The sequence below is a fragment of the Ailuropoda melanoleuca genome, chromosome 2 (assembly GCF_002007445.2).
Source record: "Ailuropoda melanoleuca isolate Jingjing chromosome 2, ASM200744v2, whole genome shotgun sequence".
In the NCBI taxonomy this organism is placed as follows: Eukaryota; Metazoa; Chordata; class Mammalia; order Carnivora; family Ursidae; genus Ailuropoda; species Ailuropoda melanoleuca.
Window position 1 is genome coordinate 64,185,156 of NC_048219.1, and position 18,925 is coordinate 64,204,080.

An 18,925-nucleotide genomic window follows, 5' to 3' on the forward strand; every position below is an offset into this window, starting at 1 on the left:
ATCAGGAAAGGATGCTGTATTTTGTCAAATGCTTTTTCTCCATCAATTGAGAGGATCATATGGTTCCTGAGAATTTTCTTGTTGATATGATATATCACGCTGATCGATTTGCGAATGTTGAACCACGCTTGCGTCCCAGGTATGAATCCCACTTGGTCATGACGGATAATCCTTTTAATGTACTGTTGGATTCTATTAGCAAGGATCTTGTTGAGGNGGATCTTGTTGAGGATTTTGGCGTCCATATTCATTAGGGAAATCGGTCTGTAATTCTCCTTTTTGAGGGGGTCTTTGCCTGGTTTGGGGATCAAGGTAATATTGGCCTTATAGAATGAGTTTGGTAGCTTTCCTTCTGTTTCTATTTTTTGAAATAGCTTTAGGAGAATAGGTATTATTTCTTCCTTGAATGTTTGGTAGAATTCCCCAGGAAAACCATCCGGCCTGGAGTTTTGTTATTTGGAAGGTTGTTTATCACTGATTCAATCTCTTCATAATTAATTGGCCTGTTTAAAAAATCAATTTCTTCCTGTTTCAGTCTAGGTAGTTCATAGGTTTCCAGGAAGGCCTCCATCTCTTCCAGATTGCTTAATTTATTGGCATATAGCTGTTGATAAAGGTTTCTAATAATCCTTCCAATTTCATTGTTGTTGGTCGTGACCTCTCCTTTTTCCTTCATAATTTTATTAATTTGGGTCCTTTCTCTATTCTTTTGGATAAGTCTTGCCAGTGGTCTATCAATTTTATTGATTCTCTCAAAGAACCAGCTTCTAGTCCTGTTGATCTGCTCTACTGTACTTCTATTTTCTAATTCATTGATTTCTGCTCTAATTTTGGTCAAATGCTTCTTCGTGAGTAGATTAGACCTGTCCCTGTGTTGCCCTTCCAGCTTCTTGAGGTGAGAACATAAAAACTGCATTTTAGATTTTTCTATTCTTTTGAGTGAGGCCGGGTGGCTATGTATTTCCCCCTTAGGACTGCCTTTGCAGTGTCCCATAGGTTTTGGACCATTGTGTTTTCATTCTCGTTGGTCTCCATAAATTGTTTAAATTGATTTTTGATTTAATGGTTTTTCGACTCATTCCTGAACAGGATGGTTCTTAGTCTCCAAGTGTTTGAATTTCTTCCAAATTTTTCCTTGTGGTTGAGTTCCAATTTCAGAGCGTTGTGGTCTGAGAATATGTAGGGGATAATTTCAGTCTTTTGGTATCGGTTGAGACCTGTTTTGTGTCTATTCTTGAGAATGTTCCATGGGCATTGGAATAGAATGAGTATTCTTTGGTTCTGGGGTGTAGTGTTCTATATATATCTATGAGGTCCAACTCGTCGAGTATGGCATTCAAAGCCCTTGTTTCTTTGTCGATTTTTTGCATGGGTGTTCTGTCTATTTCTGATAGTGGAGTGTTGAGGTCCCCTACTATTAACGTATTTTTATCTATATGTCTCTTTACTCTGGTTAAGAGTTGGCTTGTGTATCTTGCTGCTCCCCTGTTGGGGGCATATATATTTATAATTGTCATCTCCACTTGTTGGATACATCCTTTAAGAATAATATAGTGCCCTTCTGTGTCTCTAACTGTAGTCTTTAGTTTAAAATCCAATCTGTCTGATATGAGAATTGCTACCCCAGCTTTCTTTTGAGGTCCATTGACGTGAAAGATGGTATTCCATCCCTTTACTTTCAGTCTGAATGTATCTTTAGGTTCAAAATGAGTCTCTTGTAGACAGCAAATGGATGGGTCATTTCTTTTTATCCAGTCTGCAACCCTGTGGCATTTTATGGGAGCATTTAGGCCATTTACATTGAGACAAATTATTGAGAGATAGGATTTTAATGATGCCATGTTGCCAGTAAAGTCTTTGTTTCTATAGATTGTGACTTTCTGTTCTGTATCACTCTTGGGGCCTTTTTACCTTTATAGAACCCCCCTTAATATCTCCTGTAGGGCTGGTTTCGTGGTTATGAAATTGGTCAATGACTGGCAATTGTGGAAGGTCTTTATTTCTCCATCCATTCTGAATGACAGCCTTGCTGGATAGAGGATCCTTGGCTGCATGTTTTTCTTTGAAAGAGCTTTAAAAAGGCCCCCCCCCATCCCTTTCTCTCATTCCAGGTCTGTGTAGACAGGTCTGACGTAATTCTGATACCTTTGCCTTGGTACTTGAGAAATTTCTTTGTCCTGGACACTTTCAATAAGTATCCTTGGATCTAATATTTACGAATTGCACTATGACGTGACATGGTGTAGGTTTGTCATGGTTGTGCTTGGGAGGGGTCCTCTCTTCCTCTTGGACATGGATGTTTGTTTCCCTCGCTAGATTAGGGAAGTTTGCAGCTACAATTTGTTCAAATATCTCTTCTAGACCTCTGTTTTTCTCCACCCCTTCAGGGATGCCGATGATTCTGACATTGGANAGGGGTCCTCTCTTCCTCTTGGACATGGATGTTTGTTTCCCTCGCTAGATTAGGGAAGTTTGCAGCTACAATTTGTTCAAATATCTCTTCTAGACCTCTGTTTTTCTCCACCCCCTCGGGGATGCCGATTCTGATATTGGAACGTTTCATTGAGTCATTAATATCCCGTAATCTACATTCCTGTGCGTGGATTTTTTTCTGTCTAGATTCTATTTTAGTTTTCTCTTCTACTAACCCATCCTCCAATTCGCCATTTCGTTCTTCTGCCTCATTCACCCTGGCCGTCAGAGCCTCTAGTTTTGACTGCATTTGGCTCATAGAATTTTTAATTTCTGCCAAATTCACTCTCATTTCTGCCCTTAGGATTCTATATTCTCATTAACATTTTCGTTAATACTTTTTTTCAAGTCTACACATCATCTTGACCGTTGTTACTCTGTATTTCATTTCTGATGATTTGGTTATAGCCATATCCATTATTTCTGTTGGCAGAGGCCACAGACGCATTGTCTTTTCTTTGCTGGGGTGGACTTCTCCTTCTCGTCATTCTGATGAGGAGAGGTTGCGGGTTTGTCCAGAGCCCAAATTACTGACCGCGACTCAGGCAGTGCACACTTGTTTTATACGGATCTTAGGGATGTGGGCTTCTTGATTCTTCAGCCTGCCTTCTGGGGGAGGGGCCTGCCGCTCCGATACTCAGGCAACCCTGTTTGGGTAGTCTCCATGTCCCCTGCGAGGGGGGATGGGGATGGGCATACTGTGAGCCGGTATTTCCAGGGTTTTGTTCTCTGGCGGCTTTCCCTGGTGGTTTGCTGTGCCTCTTCTGACAGTCGGAGCAGCAGTGGCCTAATCTCAGCCTCTGTCTTAGAACAGAGGGACCGCGGACCGTTCTCCACTCATGTTCTGACCACTTTAACTCTGTTTCTGTTGGTGCTGCTCAACCCTGCAGTGTCCCGGGATGTGCGCCCCACACCCGGCGTCCCAGCCCTCACTTCCAGGGCCAGCGCGTCTCTGTCCCTTGTGTTTCTAACACTGCCAGCCGCCAGCCGCCCCCTGCACGCTCCCGGAGCTCCCAGTCTCAGTCTGGATCCAGTGAGTGCACCGGAGTTCCGTGAGAAGTCTGGTGGCATGCGCTCCTGGCTCACGGTCTCAGTCTGCTGTCTCGCGGGTGCCAGTCTGCGAGTCCGCCTGCTCCCCCGTGCAGGTGGCTACCACTTCCTGGCGCCCGAACACGGCGGCTCCCTCACTCTTCCATTTATCTTCGGATATCTGTGCGCGGTTTCATGGCTCCCCGCTTCGTACCTCAATACTCAGCGCTGGAGATGTTCATTTGTAGAGATCCAGATGTATCTTCCTGCGTCTCATGCTGATTCCGTGTATGTTCACACTGGTCTGGTACCTTTTCAACTTGACTCAGGGGACCGGCTGTAAAAGGGGTCCCGTACTCCTCTGCCATCTTAACTCCCCACATTTCTCTTTTTCTTAACTGTGTAGTATCTGTGGTTCACTTCTTCATCTCTTTTATTGACTAATTTTCTATTAAGTTCACTTTAAACACACTCAAAATACAATTCAAATTCATTTACTTATAATACTTCTTCAAAGAAAATTCTGTCTCAGTTTATCCACAAATACTTTTATTTTGAGACTGTGTATGCTCAGTAATTCAGTCTCCCTACATTGGTCTCTACCTATTTTCCGGATAGTTTCCAAAATAGGAAGAAAAAGTATTCGGCTTTGGAGCCAGCCTAACTAGTTTCAAAATCTGCTTCCTCCATTTATCAATTATATATTATATATTATATGATTTGTGGAACATATCTTTTCTTGTTTATAATACAGAATATAGTACTATCATGAGGATTAAATATGAAATATATACAAAGCTTCCAGCATAGGTTTTTTGTGTTTTTTTTAAGATTTTTTTATTTATTCGACAGAGATAGAGACAGCCAGCGAGAGAGGGAGGGAACACAAGCAGGGGGAGTGGCAGAGGAAGAAGCAGGCTCATAGCGGAGGAGCCGGATGTGGGGCTCGATCCCACAACGCCGGGATCATGCCCTGAGCCGAAGGCAGACGCTTAACCGCTGTGCCACCCAGGCCACCCAGGCCTCCCCCAGCATAGGTTTTGATATGTAGTAGGTACTCAGTACATTTTCTCATGTGTTGATCTGTAAACCTTAAGTCATTTTGAGGGTCCTAATCTTTATTTAGTACCCGAAAGCATTTAGGAAATTACTTAGAAAATTACTCTTTTAACAGTTCCTCCTTCCTTTATTTCCTTATATTGCTAAATGGTACCAATTTTAAATAGGGTTTTGTGCTGTAGGGAGATGAAGGAATAGACAGTTCGTTGAGTGGAGAGGTAATTTGCCAAGTGAATGAAAGATGGTATCAGCTAGAATGCTTTTTTTTGCAAGAAACAGAAAACCCTGACTCAGGTAGCTATAACAATAAGGACCTTTACTACTAGACATTAGAACTCTTAAGATAGCCCCATTCCAGGCACAACATGATCAGGGCTCTGGCTCTTTGATGTTCTCTTGGCTCAGCCCTCCTTTGTATGTTGCCCCTTTCCTCAGCCTAATTTTTCTTATGATCACAAGATGGCAAAAGCAGTTTCAGATCTCACCAGCCCTCCTCCCCTGTAAAAAGCCCGGAAATAAAAACAGGCCATCTCTTCAAGAGATCAGGGAAACTTTCTCAGAAGCCCCACCCCTGACTTTGTTTCATCTCTCATTGGCCAGAGTGATCACTTGTCCGTGCCTGAAGTAATCACAGCCAAGTGATTGGCTTAGACCAAATGGAACTCATTCCTTGTAGATGGGTTGAGGCCATTCCTAAACCATTTGGGTGCATAAGAAGGGGTATGGGGTAACTAAGAAAATTGGAGTTCTCTTACATAGGAAGAAGGATGTGGAAGAGAATCAATGATGGATAGGCAGCCATAGTATTCTGGGATGTTTTTGCCCTTTCAGGTTTTACTGGGGCTAAAATGAGTCAGAAGTAGAATGCTCATCTCATCTTCCTCCATAGGGTTAAATGTGCAGAGGAGGTAGAAAGAAGTGACAAAAGTAATTATAGGTATAGAATTGTTTCTCAAACTGGAATTGTGATATCCTGGGGCTCTGTATTGTTGTGTCAAGGAAATGGTGAAATACAGGTGAAACATGATGCATCTTTATACAAAGTTAATTTTGTTTGAAGGGTTTGAGGCAAGAGCTACCTTGTTTTTATAATGGAAAAAAATGCAGGTACATTTTGGAGTAGGATATGAAATTCATATACATTTTTAAGAGGAAAAAAGAGACTTTAAAGAAATATTGGGTGTTTATCGAAGGCTTTTTAACTGTACCCTCTAGACTCCTATGTAAATCTTTACTTTGCTGTAGGAGTTATTTTTCTGGGAATGTTTACATCATACTGAATTGGGAGTGGAAAGACTAGACTTTAGAGTCAGATATGAGTTACAGTCTCAGCTGCTTGACTTGTTCGGTATATGACTTTGACAGACTATTCTTAACTACACTGAACCGTTCTTCATCTGTAAGAATGCCCCTCTTCTTCTAGTCAAGATTCTTGTGGCCCTTATGGACCCATTCAGGCCAGCTTAAGAAAAGGGGAGTTGTTGTGAGGATATGGTGGGATTCCCATCATAAGAATGACTGTGCAGCCGGGACTCCTAGAACCTGGCACTGTGAAGTCATTCAGACTTGGTTTGTTTTTCAGTCTTTCAAAGGCTGTATGTCATGGCATTACTCCATAGCTTCTCTTAGCTGTTGTTTTCTCCTCGCCCTCCTGTAGGGTCTGTACTTCATTTGTCATCTATAATTGCTGTTCTAGCCCTGCCTTCCTATATGTCATAGCAACTTCCTTCTTATTTCTTATTAAATTAAATTAATTAAATTTCTGAGAACTAGCCCAACACATCTTTTCCAACTGGGCTATATATGGCATACGCAACATGTGGCTGCTGTTCAGTCTGTGATGCAGTTAGGTGTGTATTCTTGTGCCCTCTGATCGGCTGAGCTAGGAGCAGGGTCACAGGTTCAGAACTGTGGCCTGACGCACCCATTAAGCTTATAGTCTTAAGTGTCCATCTAAATAAAATATTCAGTCATCAAATACTGTATCTCAGTTATTTTTCAGGCACCAGTAATATTAAAATTAATTATTAAATTATTTTCTTTCATAGTGAAGAAGTTGCCTTTTACAATGGAAATAAGAGAGAAAAGCAGACTATCCACTCAGTCTTCCAAAAACTGGTAAGATAGCATGTTTGAGGCTCATGTATTTATGGAAAGATTTTTTTTGCCTATGCTGATTTATATCTGTCTATATAGGTATATATCCTTAATCTTTAAGATATTTATTTTTAAGTAACTATGAATTATTTTTATACTGTATTTTCATAATAAAAGAATAAAAACTGTCGTATCAATGTATTAAGCTGCCCAGTTACAAAAATAGGTTGATTTATTAAAATAATTATATTTTTAGAGTTTGCTTAGGAGTTTAATTTAGTGATAAATTCTTTTGTTTCTGTGGCATTCTTGAAGATACTATGATGGTTATTATTTAGAGTAGGAGTCAGAAAACTATTTCTATAAAAGACAAGATAGTATATATGTAGTTCAGGCTTTTCAGACCTTATGGTCTGTATTGACACTCCAAAGTAGCCATATACTCTATGTAAATTAAGTAGGTGTAGCTATGTTCCAATAATACTTTTTTATAAAAATAAATGGCAGGGTGAATTTGGATTGTGGGCCATAGTTTGTTGACCCTTGATTTAGAGTTAAAAACATTGTTTCTTGTGAAAACTGTGTATGTATCAGTTTTTATTTTCTTGCCATTTGGAAAATTTGAAATCAAGTAATTGTATTACTTCATTTAAAAGATACTGAGTGCCATCTGATGCCTGTGCTTATTTCAGGTGCTAGTAATAACAGTGGTGGACATGATGTACAAAATCCTGAGTCTAAGGAGCTTTCATTTTAATGGAAGCTTGTGACATTAAATATGATATTTGAGATGATTTAAAAAGCTTAAAGAAATAGTCATTTTAAATGATTTCAGGGGCACCTGGGTGGCTTAGATGGTTGAGCATCCAACTCTTGCTTTTGGCTCAGGTCATGATCTCATGGGTTGTGGGATTGAGCAGCACACTGGGGCTCTGTGTTCCTGAGGGGGGCTATCTGCGTGAAGATTCTTTCCCTCTGCCCCTCCCCCCACTCACATATGCTCACATTCTGTTTCTCCCCCTCCCTCTCTAAAATAAATCAGTAAATCTTAAAAAAAGTAAGTTATTTTAGAAATTGGATTTTTGTCTTATTTATATTTAACATGACTGAACTTTGATAGTGCTCACTAATAAAATGCATTTAAGGTAATTTTCCAGGAAACTGCTGTTCATCAGCTCACTCTTTACATGGCTTGCTTATTCTTATCCTTTAGATTTTAGCCCCAAAGTTAACAACTTACTGTGGCCTTGCTTTCTCTGGTTAGTCTGTCTAAAATGGCCTCCACTAGTTACTTCCCAGTTCAATGATCTGTTTCCTTTAAAGATGTGTTGCAATTTATAATTATCTTATTTGTTTCCTAGTTTGTCTCTTTCATTAAAATGTAAACTTCATGAGCTCAGGGACGTTGTCTGTTTTATTCATTGTTGTATCTCCAGCATTGAGCACAGCATGTAACACATGGCATTCATTGAATAAATATTTCAGTCACTGTGTTTTTGCAAAAGATAGTAAGAGGAGGGCACCTGGGTGGTACAACGGTTAAGCGTCTGCCTTCCGCTCAGGGCGTGGTCCTGGCGTTGTGGGATCGAGCCCTACGTCAGGCTCCTTTGCTATGAGCCTGCTTCTTCCTCTCCCATTCCCCCTGCTTGTGTTCCCTCTCTCGCTGGCTGTCTCTATCTCTGTCGAATAAATAAATAAAATCTTTAAAAAAAAAAAAAAGATAGTAAGAGGAAGCCACCCTGTACTCAGGAAACTCATATTTTAGTGGAGAAGACAATAAACAACAACTGAATATTTTATATGATTCTGAGTAGTAATGAATTCTATGACCAAAAATAAAATGGGATGAAATAGTACAATGTGATGGGGTGGTTGTCTAGCTATTTTAGGTAGGGTAGCAAGAAGGTCTTTCTTGAGGAGGTGACATTTTATCAGAAACCCACATGGAATGAGGGAGTTAGTCACAAAAAGAACTGTCTAGGACAGCAGTGTTCTGGCAGAGGGAACAGCAAGAGGAAAGCCTTAAGGCAATTTGAGGAACCAGTATTTCTGGAGCTCAATGAGAAGGAACAACAGAGAGGCAGATGAAGTTTAGAATAGAGCCCGGTGCCAGATCATGCAGGGCCTTGAATAATCTGACAGATGGAAAAGTTGAGAACACTGAAAAGGCAGAATATAAAACATTTTTAGACTTATAATTTTGAGGTAGTGCATGCTTCATTAAAGCTGCAGACTAAGGCTGTACAACATTGATGACATTAGCACTTGGTTCAGATGAAGTGTAATAAGATTCTTAGGGAAAGCATAGACCGGATGTCTCCAACTAAAGCAAAGCACTGAGAGCCAGTCTAGACAGCTAGTGTTCTTCCTAAACAGTTCATCCTTCTGTTTTATTGTTATTGTTTTGATTATTGATCTGTTTTAGCATGTACGTATCTGATAATATTGTGAATACGGTATTATATACAAATGATACCATTAACACTTATATGTCATTTCCATTCTGTTTGCATAAAAATGGTTTTATAAAGTATTTGGCATCTGCTCTGTAATAAGTATTGTGCATGAAATGTGATGTATACTATAATCAGAAATCATAGGCAGTATTTGTGGAATAAATAAACAGTTTTTTAAATTTTCAGTAAGTATTTGTGGAATAAATAAATCATGCAGTCTTCTATTTTCAGGGTAGATTCATATTTTTAAATACACATAAAATACATATTTTTTTTCTTTTGCTTTCTGCCAGGTGGAGCATCTCCATAATTTTATTTTGTTTCGGTTTTCTATGGGCTTCATTGATAGCATAGTTGCCAAATGTAAGTATGCTTTAAAAGAGATAGTGGAATGAAATTTGTGGAGAAAGTGAAGTATTGTTAATGTTTAAGTCTTAACTGTTTTGTTTCAGATCTTGCCACTGTTGTTGGTTACCTAGTTGTAAGTCGTCCTTTCCTAGATTTGTCTCATCCTCGACATCTCAAGAGTACACATTCAGAACTTCTAGAGGTAAAGTATTAGTAATCATAGTCATAATAAATTAAAATTTAAATATAAAAACAAATAAAAGCTAGTTTTTAGTCTTAGAAATATAAGTGAAAACTAGTATTTATTTCTGTTTAAGGATTACTACCAAAGTGGAAGAATGCTTTTGCGAATGTCTCAAGCTCTGGGTCGGATAGTTTTGGCTGGCCGTGAAATGACTAGATTGGCTGGGTAAGTAAGATTAGTAATACTGAGCAATTGCAGCAAATAAGTTTTAAAAATATGTTATACTTAATGATTGTGCTCAGTTGAGGTTAAGATACAGGTCAACTGAAGCCCCATTTCCTATTCCTGCAAGTTGATTTTGATAGGAAAATTGAGGAAGATTTTTCTCTGAGAGGGAGCTTTTCATGTTTCCTTATGAGGTCTATTTTTGAGTCTTCAACCAGATTGGTGGCTCTCAAGCTGTCTGCTCCATGGACACTAGTATTCAGTAAGTTAGGAAATGTTAAGTCGTGGCAGTCTTTTCTTAATTCATGGGAAATTAAGTTAATAGAATATTTATATTTGAATTTTTTTGTCCTTCACTGTATTTTTTTCCCTTAGGTTTTTGAAACTGGCAACTAGCAAAAGATAAACAAAGACGAAGTTGATTTTAATGGGAAAAAAAGTGAAAAGTCACCTTGTGGTGTCTGTAGATGTAATTGCAAATATGGTCATTCTGTCTAGTAAAATTGTTCTTAGACTGTAATATGGAATTAAGTATTTCAGTATTTTAAGCTCTAATATAAAGGGCTTGGTATGGCATAAAAAAAAAAAAACATAATAGGGGCGCCTGGGTGGCACAGCGGTTAAGTGTCTGCCTTCGGCTCAGGGCGTGATCCCAGCGTTATGGGATCAAGCCCCACATCAGACTCTTCTGCTATGAGCCTGCTTCTTCCTCTCCCACTCCCCCTGCTTGTGTTCCCTCTCTCGCTGGCTGTCTCTATTTCTGTCAAATAAATAAAATCTTAAAAAAAAAAAACAACCATAATGTATAAAGTACATCTGAAGAAATTGGATCACTTCAGATCCTTCCCAGACTGTGACTCATCCGCATATTTCTTCTTTATTCCTCCGCTTTTTTGGCAGTTTAGGTTTTCATGGCAAAATGGAGGAGATTGTCAACTACTATGAGGAGTCTCTTGAGAATGTGGACATTCTTCCTACTTGTTAATAACTTTTCTTATGCCTTTACGGTTCATGGTAGATGGGGTGCTTATGTTCCTTCAGGTGGTTTCTGCTTGATTTTCACAAAAAAGTTCCCTTTTGCTTCTTTGTTGTTGATTGCTTTCTCTTTGACCATCACGTTATTTTTATTTCCTCGATGTCTTGGCATTAGTTTTGATTTCTCTCTATAGCCACGGTGATTTCTATCTAATATTAAGAACACTTCATCTTTTCTCTCATTTTTGAGTAGGAAAGAGAGGAATCATATTCTTCCATATTTGCAGGGAGATGGCAGGCATTTGGCATATATGTAATAAATGCCTTACTCACACAGGAAGGCTAACTTTATACTTGGCTATAGCTCACTCCAGGAGGAACTTAGTCCACACTTCCTATGTCTGAGGAATGTACTAGCACTAGTCCTTGCGTAATATCTACTAGAAACCTTGAAATTCTAGTGGCAAACAACCTTCTTGACTTACCTGTTAATGAAGTAATTATCTGTTGAGGTGGAGATCCGATGAAACCTCTTCCCTTATCCTCATATTCCTGCTCTCCTACTGAAACATGATAACAAAGCATGCATACCCTGTTACTCATACTTTATGATGATGAAACTTCTTTTAGGTTATTTCATTTAAACCAAATTATAATTTTAGAAATTTCAGTTCAGTTTGAATAAGAATTTTGAACATAATGTTATATGTCAGTTACAGCTCAAATAAATAACAAAAATCATAGTAAAAGATATGGCCTTTGGAGTTTTCATTATGGCTTTTCTTTTTTTTAATTTCAGTTTTACTGCTCGGATTACAGAATTAATGCAAGTACTAAAGGATTTAAATGAAGGCAAATATGAGCGCACAATGGTCTCTCAACAAGAAAGGGGTAAATACAAATGCACTAGGTAACATAGTGTAAGTTTTGGCTAACATAATGTGATGCTTTAATACTTATTTTCCACTTGAGGTGTTGAAGAAGGAGCACAAGTCATTCCCTTGATACCTGGTGCTGGAGAAATCATCAATGCTGATAACATTATAAAGTATGTATAGGAAAAGTTCTTTAGCACCATAAACATTTGTTAAACTGTATAGTAGTGTTCTCTTTCAGCTTTGTTTGCTTAATGTTTAATATAAAATTGTAATTTTTTATCAATTTTCTCTGTAGATTTGATCATGTTCCTTTAGCAACGCCAAATGGAGATATTTTGATCCGAGACCTTAATTTTGAAGTAAGTTATTAAATGATTGTATATGAGCTTAGATCAGATTTAAAATGTGAAATGAAAAAACTTGTCTGAATTTGTAAAATAAATGTAAGACTTGACTTAGTTTCTGAATCTACAAAATTCTTTCAAAAAGTAAGTCTTTGAAACACTTAGAAATCTATCTTCCTTAATTGTTAGGACTTTGAAGTTTCAGATGCTACTATCAAAAAATCTTTTGCAAATAAAGTCAGTCTCAAAAAAGTCATAGAAGATATACTTGATTGTAATCTCTGGTGGGAAATGAATATTTAAACATGGCAATTTAATTTTAGTCTAAGTTGAAAAAATTAGGGTTAGGTATTGTTTTGACTGTGCAGGAGGATCTGTCCCTATACAAACCAAATAACAGACTCTGTTCTCACTGAAAACGGGAGAGCCGCACAGCAGCCCTGCAGTAACATCTCATGCCAAGTGAAGAGTGATGCTGATTCAGTATTGTCTCTTAATCAAAGGGAATATGGCAGACCCAGTTAAAAAGAAAAGCAAAAGGGGAGTATTTTTGTGTGATTTATAAGACACTCCCACACATAAGGGTTACTATTAGGATATATGTCTATTATGACTTTATGAATAGTTCCAATCAGAAACTCTTGATGATTAGTAACAGATTCCTACCATGTAGGCTGTCTACCCACTAGTCTAAAACCCACTAGGCATCACTTCATTAGAGCAACACTGTCCAGTAGAACTGTTCGCAGTGATGGAAATGTTCTGTATTTTCTTTGTCCAATATAGTAGCCACACTTGAAATTTAATTTTAATAAGTTAGATCTTATATGGCTACACGTGACTGACTAGTGGCTACCATATGAGATGGCACAACTCTAGAATTCCTCTCTCCATGCCTACACTGCATATGCGACCTTCTGTAATTTGTGTTGTATGTAAAGATTCTTTTCAACTCCCTTCACTTTAGGAATGTTGTCTGATAATTTATAAAATAGAAGTATAATTATTGGATTTGTTTTTAAATTGTTATAATCTTAGGCAAGTCTTCAATTTTGTTATTCTTAGTAGTGTATATTTTTAAAGTACATGTCCACTTTCTTCTTAAGGAACTGTAAAAGTGAAAAATGTTAGTTATGCAAAGTACTTTGAACTTATTTGACAATGAGTATTATGTATTATCATATTTTTCTTCAAGCCAGAAAATACAAGAATACATAGAGAAAATGTAAATATAGTTGGTAAATATTGAATGACTCCAAGTATTCCGTAAGTGTTGTCTCATTTAACTCTAGGTGCTCTAGTCAGCTTGTTGTGCTCCATTGGCACAGTAGGTAGCCACCCACCAGACTTGATTTCAGAGATAAAGCAGAGTGCAGTCTAATCTTTGTTAGATTTTCAGTCGCTCCCTTATTGCCATTACCCTAGGGGAAAAAGGGCCATGGGATTTCTCCAGTGAACAGTCCTTGGCCCTTTCTCCACTTTCCCTCACTCTGTCTTTATGCAGAAATAGGTTCCACTAACTAACAATACAGATGTATACATGAGTTAAGCATAGTGAGAAGGGATTCTTTGGGCTCTATATGTACAGATACATGGAAGAGAGAAGATGATTATCATCTGTGATATTACTCATTTTGTCACATGTTACCACACTGAAGTTGTCACTTTCCTGTCCAGAAGCTCTTCCTTTGAAAGCCCTTATGTTTGGATTTAATATACTTTTAGCCATCAGTCCCTTTAATTTCAACTTTTGTAGTCTCAAACCCTTCACTTCCTTGCTCTTAGTTTGGTTTCAGTTGAAAAGTCCTATATGAGTCCCTAGTTATTCCCCTGCTTGTGCAGGTTTTTTTACTTTGTGACCATGTTCTGTACCACCTGTTGTCTATCCTCTTGATTCTTATTTTGTCTTCTCTTCCAATGGAAGCTGTTTCTTTGACTTCTGTTTTTTGGCTCTTCTGTAATGAATTCCTCTTCTGTCTTGCTTTGACTTAAGGTATTTTTAAGTTAGACTTGGCTTTTTCCCATTTATTCTGTCTTTCCATCATTTTTCTTAGCATAGCCTTCCTTTAACACACATCTTTCAGTTCTTTGTAACCTTCAGTTGTTGTCTACCCATTTGGCTTATTTGAAAGGATTTCTTTCACCTAGAAGGAGGTGCAGTAAAACAGACTTGGCCACCAGAAAATAAATGTTTAATGCTTTATGATTATTTTTTCTTTTGTTTTACATAATATCAAAATAATATGAGCTTCTTTGGGATAGGACATTTTATACCTTATTCCTTTATAAACTCCCCCAGCACAGACAAACACATTTATTTATCTAGATGTAGACTGAAGAGACCCTAAGAAATTAATGACTTGTAGGTTATAATGTGGGTGTTAAAATAGTACTTTGTAAGTTATTCAAATTTTTACCTTTTTAGTAAGGCACATTTCTAATATTTGAAGAAGCCTATGACTCTTCATAAGCAGCATACTTTTGTATAATCTCTCTTTTACTGAGATGATATTTATGCATAGAACTGTTTTTGATGACATTATTAAAGTAAATAGATTCTAAAGAAGTTGGATTTATCAAAAAGTCTTATATGGGGGGTATTTTAATTGGTAAAAATATAGTGGTACATCACATGTGTAATTTAAGAAATAAAACAGATGAGCATTAGGGGAAAGGGGGAAAAAACCCCATAGAACAAGCTCTTAACTATAGAGAACAAACTGAGGGTTGCTGGAGGGGAGGTGGGTGTTAAGGAGGGTACTTGTGATGAGCACTGGGTGCCATATGTAAGTGATGAATCACTGGATTCTGCTTCTGAAACTAGTATTACACTATACGTTAACTAAACTTTAAATAAAACTTGAAACATGAAAAGAAAAAATAGTGGTACAGAGCATCTGTTGCACCATTAAACCAGTCCAGGAACCTCAAAAATACAGTGTTATTAAGAACTTAATTTTCAGTGAAAATTACCCCTATCTTCTAGTCCTAATTTAACCTGGGGGGAATAAAAACGTTTTGAAAAATCTTTACTGTGGAAAAACTATTGCTGGCTTATCATGACTGATGTCATAATTGGAAGTTTGTCCAACATTACCAAAGCCTTGGAGGTAAAGTTAATGCTGAGTCTAAGATGTTAGAGCATGAAAGAGAATGTCTATGGATATCTCTTAAGTCTAGTTATTATGTTTACAGGTCATTATATATTTGGTTTTTGGGTTTCCTGGCATATTGCAGCAAATAGTATGGAGAAATATTGGCTACCAGTGAAAACCACAATGAACAGTTAGGAACAGAAGACAGTAAATATGGCTGACATTCCTCAAAACGTAGTAGGGGACCATTTAATTAACAGCTCTGAACTTTAGGAGCTCCTAAGGATATCACTATTAGAGTAAAGTAAAATTATTATATATGATCAGAAGTATTCACTATACTCAATTTCACAGGAAAAGGTAGTAAGTAGGTAATTGGTTAGGAAGAAGTCTGTCAGGAATATTCACTATCTTCAGTTTCATAGGAAATTGAATTATCAGGAATATTCATAATGTTCAGTTTCATAGGAAAAGGTAATAGGTAATTGCTTAGGAAGTCTATCAAAAAGATTCTTTAAAATAATTTCTCAGAAAAAGGGACAGTTCATTTTTCTGGAAAAATCATTCCATATAGCTCATTCTCTAACACTGGTTTGCATACGATGTGGTATTTTATTATAGATTATTATGTGGTAGGCTAGTGATTCTCAACCTTTTTTAGAAGCTAATTCTTTTTTTTAAAAAAGTAAGATTTATTTATTTATTTGAGAACAAGAGAGAGAGAGAGCTGGGGTAGGGGCAGAGGGAGAGGGAGAAAGAGAATCCTGAAGCAGACTCCCCAGTGAGTGTGGAGCCCAACAGCGAGCTGGGTGTCATGACCCTGAGATCATGACCTGAGCTGAAATCAAGAGTTGGCTGCCCAACTGACCAAGCCACCCAGGTGCCCAGAAACTCATTCTTTTTTTATTGTGGTAAAATATATATAACATAAAATTTACCCCTTTCAACCATTAAAATTTGTTTGATCGTGGCAAAATGTACATAACATAAAACGTACTCTTTTAACCATTTTTTAAGTAAACAATTCAGTGGCACTAAGTTCATTTACAGTGTTGTGCAACCGTCACCACTAACCAGCCCCAGGATTCTTCGTCGTAACAAACAGAAACTCTATACCCATTAAACAATAACTCCTCATTCCCCCTTCTCCCAGCCCCTGGTAACTACTATTTACTTTATGGATATGACTGTCTAGGGACTTCATATAAGTGGAGTGATACAATAGCTGTCCTTTTGTGTCTAGCTTATTTCACTTAGCTTGATGATGTCTTCAGGGTTTATCTGCATTGTAGCATGTGTCAGAATTTCATTCATTTTCAAGGCTGAATACTCTTCCATTGTATGTATAGACCACATTTTGTTTATCCGTTCATCCTCTTCAGTTGCTTCCACCTTTGGCTATTGGGAATAATGCTGATGGCTCTGTTTTTCATCAAAGTAAAATGTAGTCCTTTCAGTGGCTCCCAGTGCCCTGTAGAATTTGCCTGCACTGCCCTCCCCCACCCTCTTACCTCTCTGAGTTCTTTTCCTACTACTCTTTCTTCCCTGTCCGTTTCCTCAGCCTCTTTTCTGTTTTTTGACCAGGACGGGTACATTCCTGTCTCAATGCCTTTGAACCAGCTTTTTGTGGGTGGGGTTGGGCTGGAGCAGTCTTCCTCCAGATGAACTCCTAATTCGCTGCATTCAAAGTTGCCCAGTTACAATTTTCAATGAGACCTGGCCTGACCACCTTAAAAATGTTACCTCCCCTACCTACTCCCAAATTTCCTTAGTTTGATATATGTTTTTCTCCATAGCACTTATTTTCTAATACACTATTTAATTTACTCATTTATTGTGTATATTCATTATTATATGTTTCTCCTACTAGAATGTAAAGTGGTAAAGGCAGGCTTTGGTTTGCTTTTTTTCTTTTATTTTTTAGTGTAGCCCCATTACCTAGAGCAGAGCCTGACACTGAGCATTCAATAAATATTCACTGAGTTACATAATAGGAATTTAGGGCCTCAAGAGTTAAAAAATTTTGTCAAAGGCATGTTCCACAACCAGAGTAACTCACATCTTTGTTGTCTTCTTTCCTGCTCTGATACACTGCTGTATGATGTTGTGAGCTGGAATTGTAACCCAGGTTTCTGATTCTTCACAGGGTTGATTAAATACTCACATGAGATCGTAAGCTCAGAGCATAACCAGTCTTGATCACATTTTCTCATTTAATTTTACATCATTGCAGAGCGATTTGGTGGCGCTTGAAATATTTATAATCTATATAGTGTATATATGTGTGTGTGTGTATATATATGTGTGTGTGTGTGTGTGTGTGTGTGTATATATATATATATACACACACACACACTTCTAAGAATCTAATCCATAGAAACATTTCTCACTAGTATATAAAGTTGGTCACTGGTTCTGGTTCACTGCAGTATAATCTAAAAGAGCAAAGCAAAATACAAATGACCTAAATATTTAACAAAAAGGAAATTTTGAAATAAATTGTGGTGCGTTTTTAGAATGTAATACACAGTAGGCATTAGAAGAAATAGAATGGGAGGAATCTGAATATACTGACTTGGAAGAATATTTGTGATATATTGTTAAATAGTAACATGTACAACATATATCATGTGATTCCATTAAAAAAAAAAAGACCATATACACACATACTTGTTTTCAAGAATTCTCAAAATTTATAAACTGTAGTTCTGTATTCTGATTAAGTTGATCTCAGTGATTTTTTTAAAGATTTTATTTATTTATTTGAGAGACAGAGCACGAGCAGGGAGAGGGATAAAGGGAGAAGGAGAAGCGGACTCCCCACTGAGCAGGGGGCCCGATGTGGGGCTTGATCCCTGGACCCTGGGATCATGGCCTGAGTCAAAGGCAGATGCTTAACCAACTGAGTCAGTCAGGCGCCCCTCCCTCAGTGATTTTTAAATGAAAAAAAGTGAGTAAAATTTGAAACTAAACAAAAGTGAAAGGTCTCTTCAACCATACCCTCCCCTGCTTCTACCTGTTACCACATTTATAGACAAAATAGAAAGCTTATCATTAGCAAAGAATTATTTAACTCTAAGGAAATGTTCACTGAGTATATATTCACTATTAATGCATAGACTGATTTCTTTCAGGTTCGATCTGGGGCCAACGTTTTAATTTGTGGTCCAAATGGCTGTGGGAAGAGTTCACTTTTCCGTGTTCTTGGTGAAGTAAGTACAAGTTGGCCTCAATATTTTGCAGTCTTGTTTTGCCATACAGCCTACCACATTGTGAAATTTACAACTGCTCCTTTCCTCACTCCTTTTCCTTTTACAGTTATGGCCTCTTTTTGGAGGACGTTTAACTAAACCTGAGAGAGGAAAGTTATTTTATGTTCCTCAGGTAAGATCTTGCTTGAGTTATTTTGTAATCTTTGACATAAAGAACTTTTAATTTGTTTTTTAGAAAGTCACTTATAATGATTTTTACTCTGTCACTATCAGAGACCTTATATGACCCTTGGAACACTTCGAGACCAAGTGATATATCCAGATGGAAGAGACGATCAGAAAAGGAAGGGGATATCTGATCTAGTAAGGAAATGTTTATGTCCTAGACCTACTGGAAATACTCCATTTCAGATTCTTTATCTTAGATTAGTTAAGTATTTTAACTGCCAGGTAGTTTATCTTACCCTGGAACACCTGTTCTAAAACCTTGTCATTAATTACAACTTTCCAAGTTGAGATAAGATGTTAACTACTCTGCTTAAATATGGCTT

General features: G+C 37.6%; 1 protein-coding gene across 6 annotated transcripts in view; it reads left to right on the top strand.

Moving 5' to 3' along the window:
• The window catches only part of ABCD3 (ATP binding cassette subfamily D member 3), a 117,719-nt gene that overhangs the window by 47,228 nt on the left and 51,566 nt on the right, over positions 1–18,925 (top strand). For all 6 annotated transcript variants that reach the window (XR_004623315.1, XM_034653939.1, XM_019798264.2 and 3 more), the window contains 10 exons: positions 6,609–6,678; positions 9,407–9,476; positions 9,566–9,663; positions 9,779–9,870; positions 11,645–11,736; positions 11,818–11,893; positions 12,019–12,082; positions 18,297–18,374; positions 18,481–18,546; positions 18,648–18,737. Coding sequence is in view for 5 of the 6 variants with exons in the window: in XM_034653939.1 (XP_034509830.1) it covers positions 6,609–6,678; positions 9,407–9,476; positions 9,566–9,663; positions 9,779–9,870; positions 11,645–11,736; positions 11,818–11,893; positions 12,019–12,082; positions 18,297–18,374; positions 18,481–18,546; positions 18,648–18,737 (796 nt within the window). In the remaining variant the exon portion in view is untranslated. The remainder of the gene's footprint in view (positions 1–6,608; positions 6,679–9,406; positions 9,477–9,565; positions 9,664–9,778; positions 9,871–11,644; positions 11,737–11,817; positions 11,894–12,018; positions 12,083–18,296; positions 18,375–18,480; positions 18,547–18,647; positions 18,738–18,925) is intronic.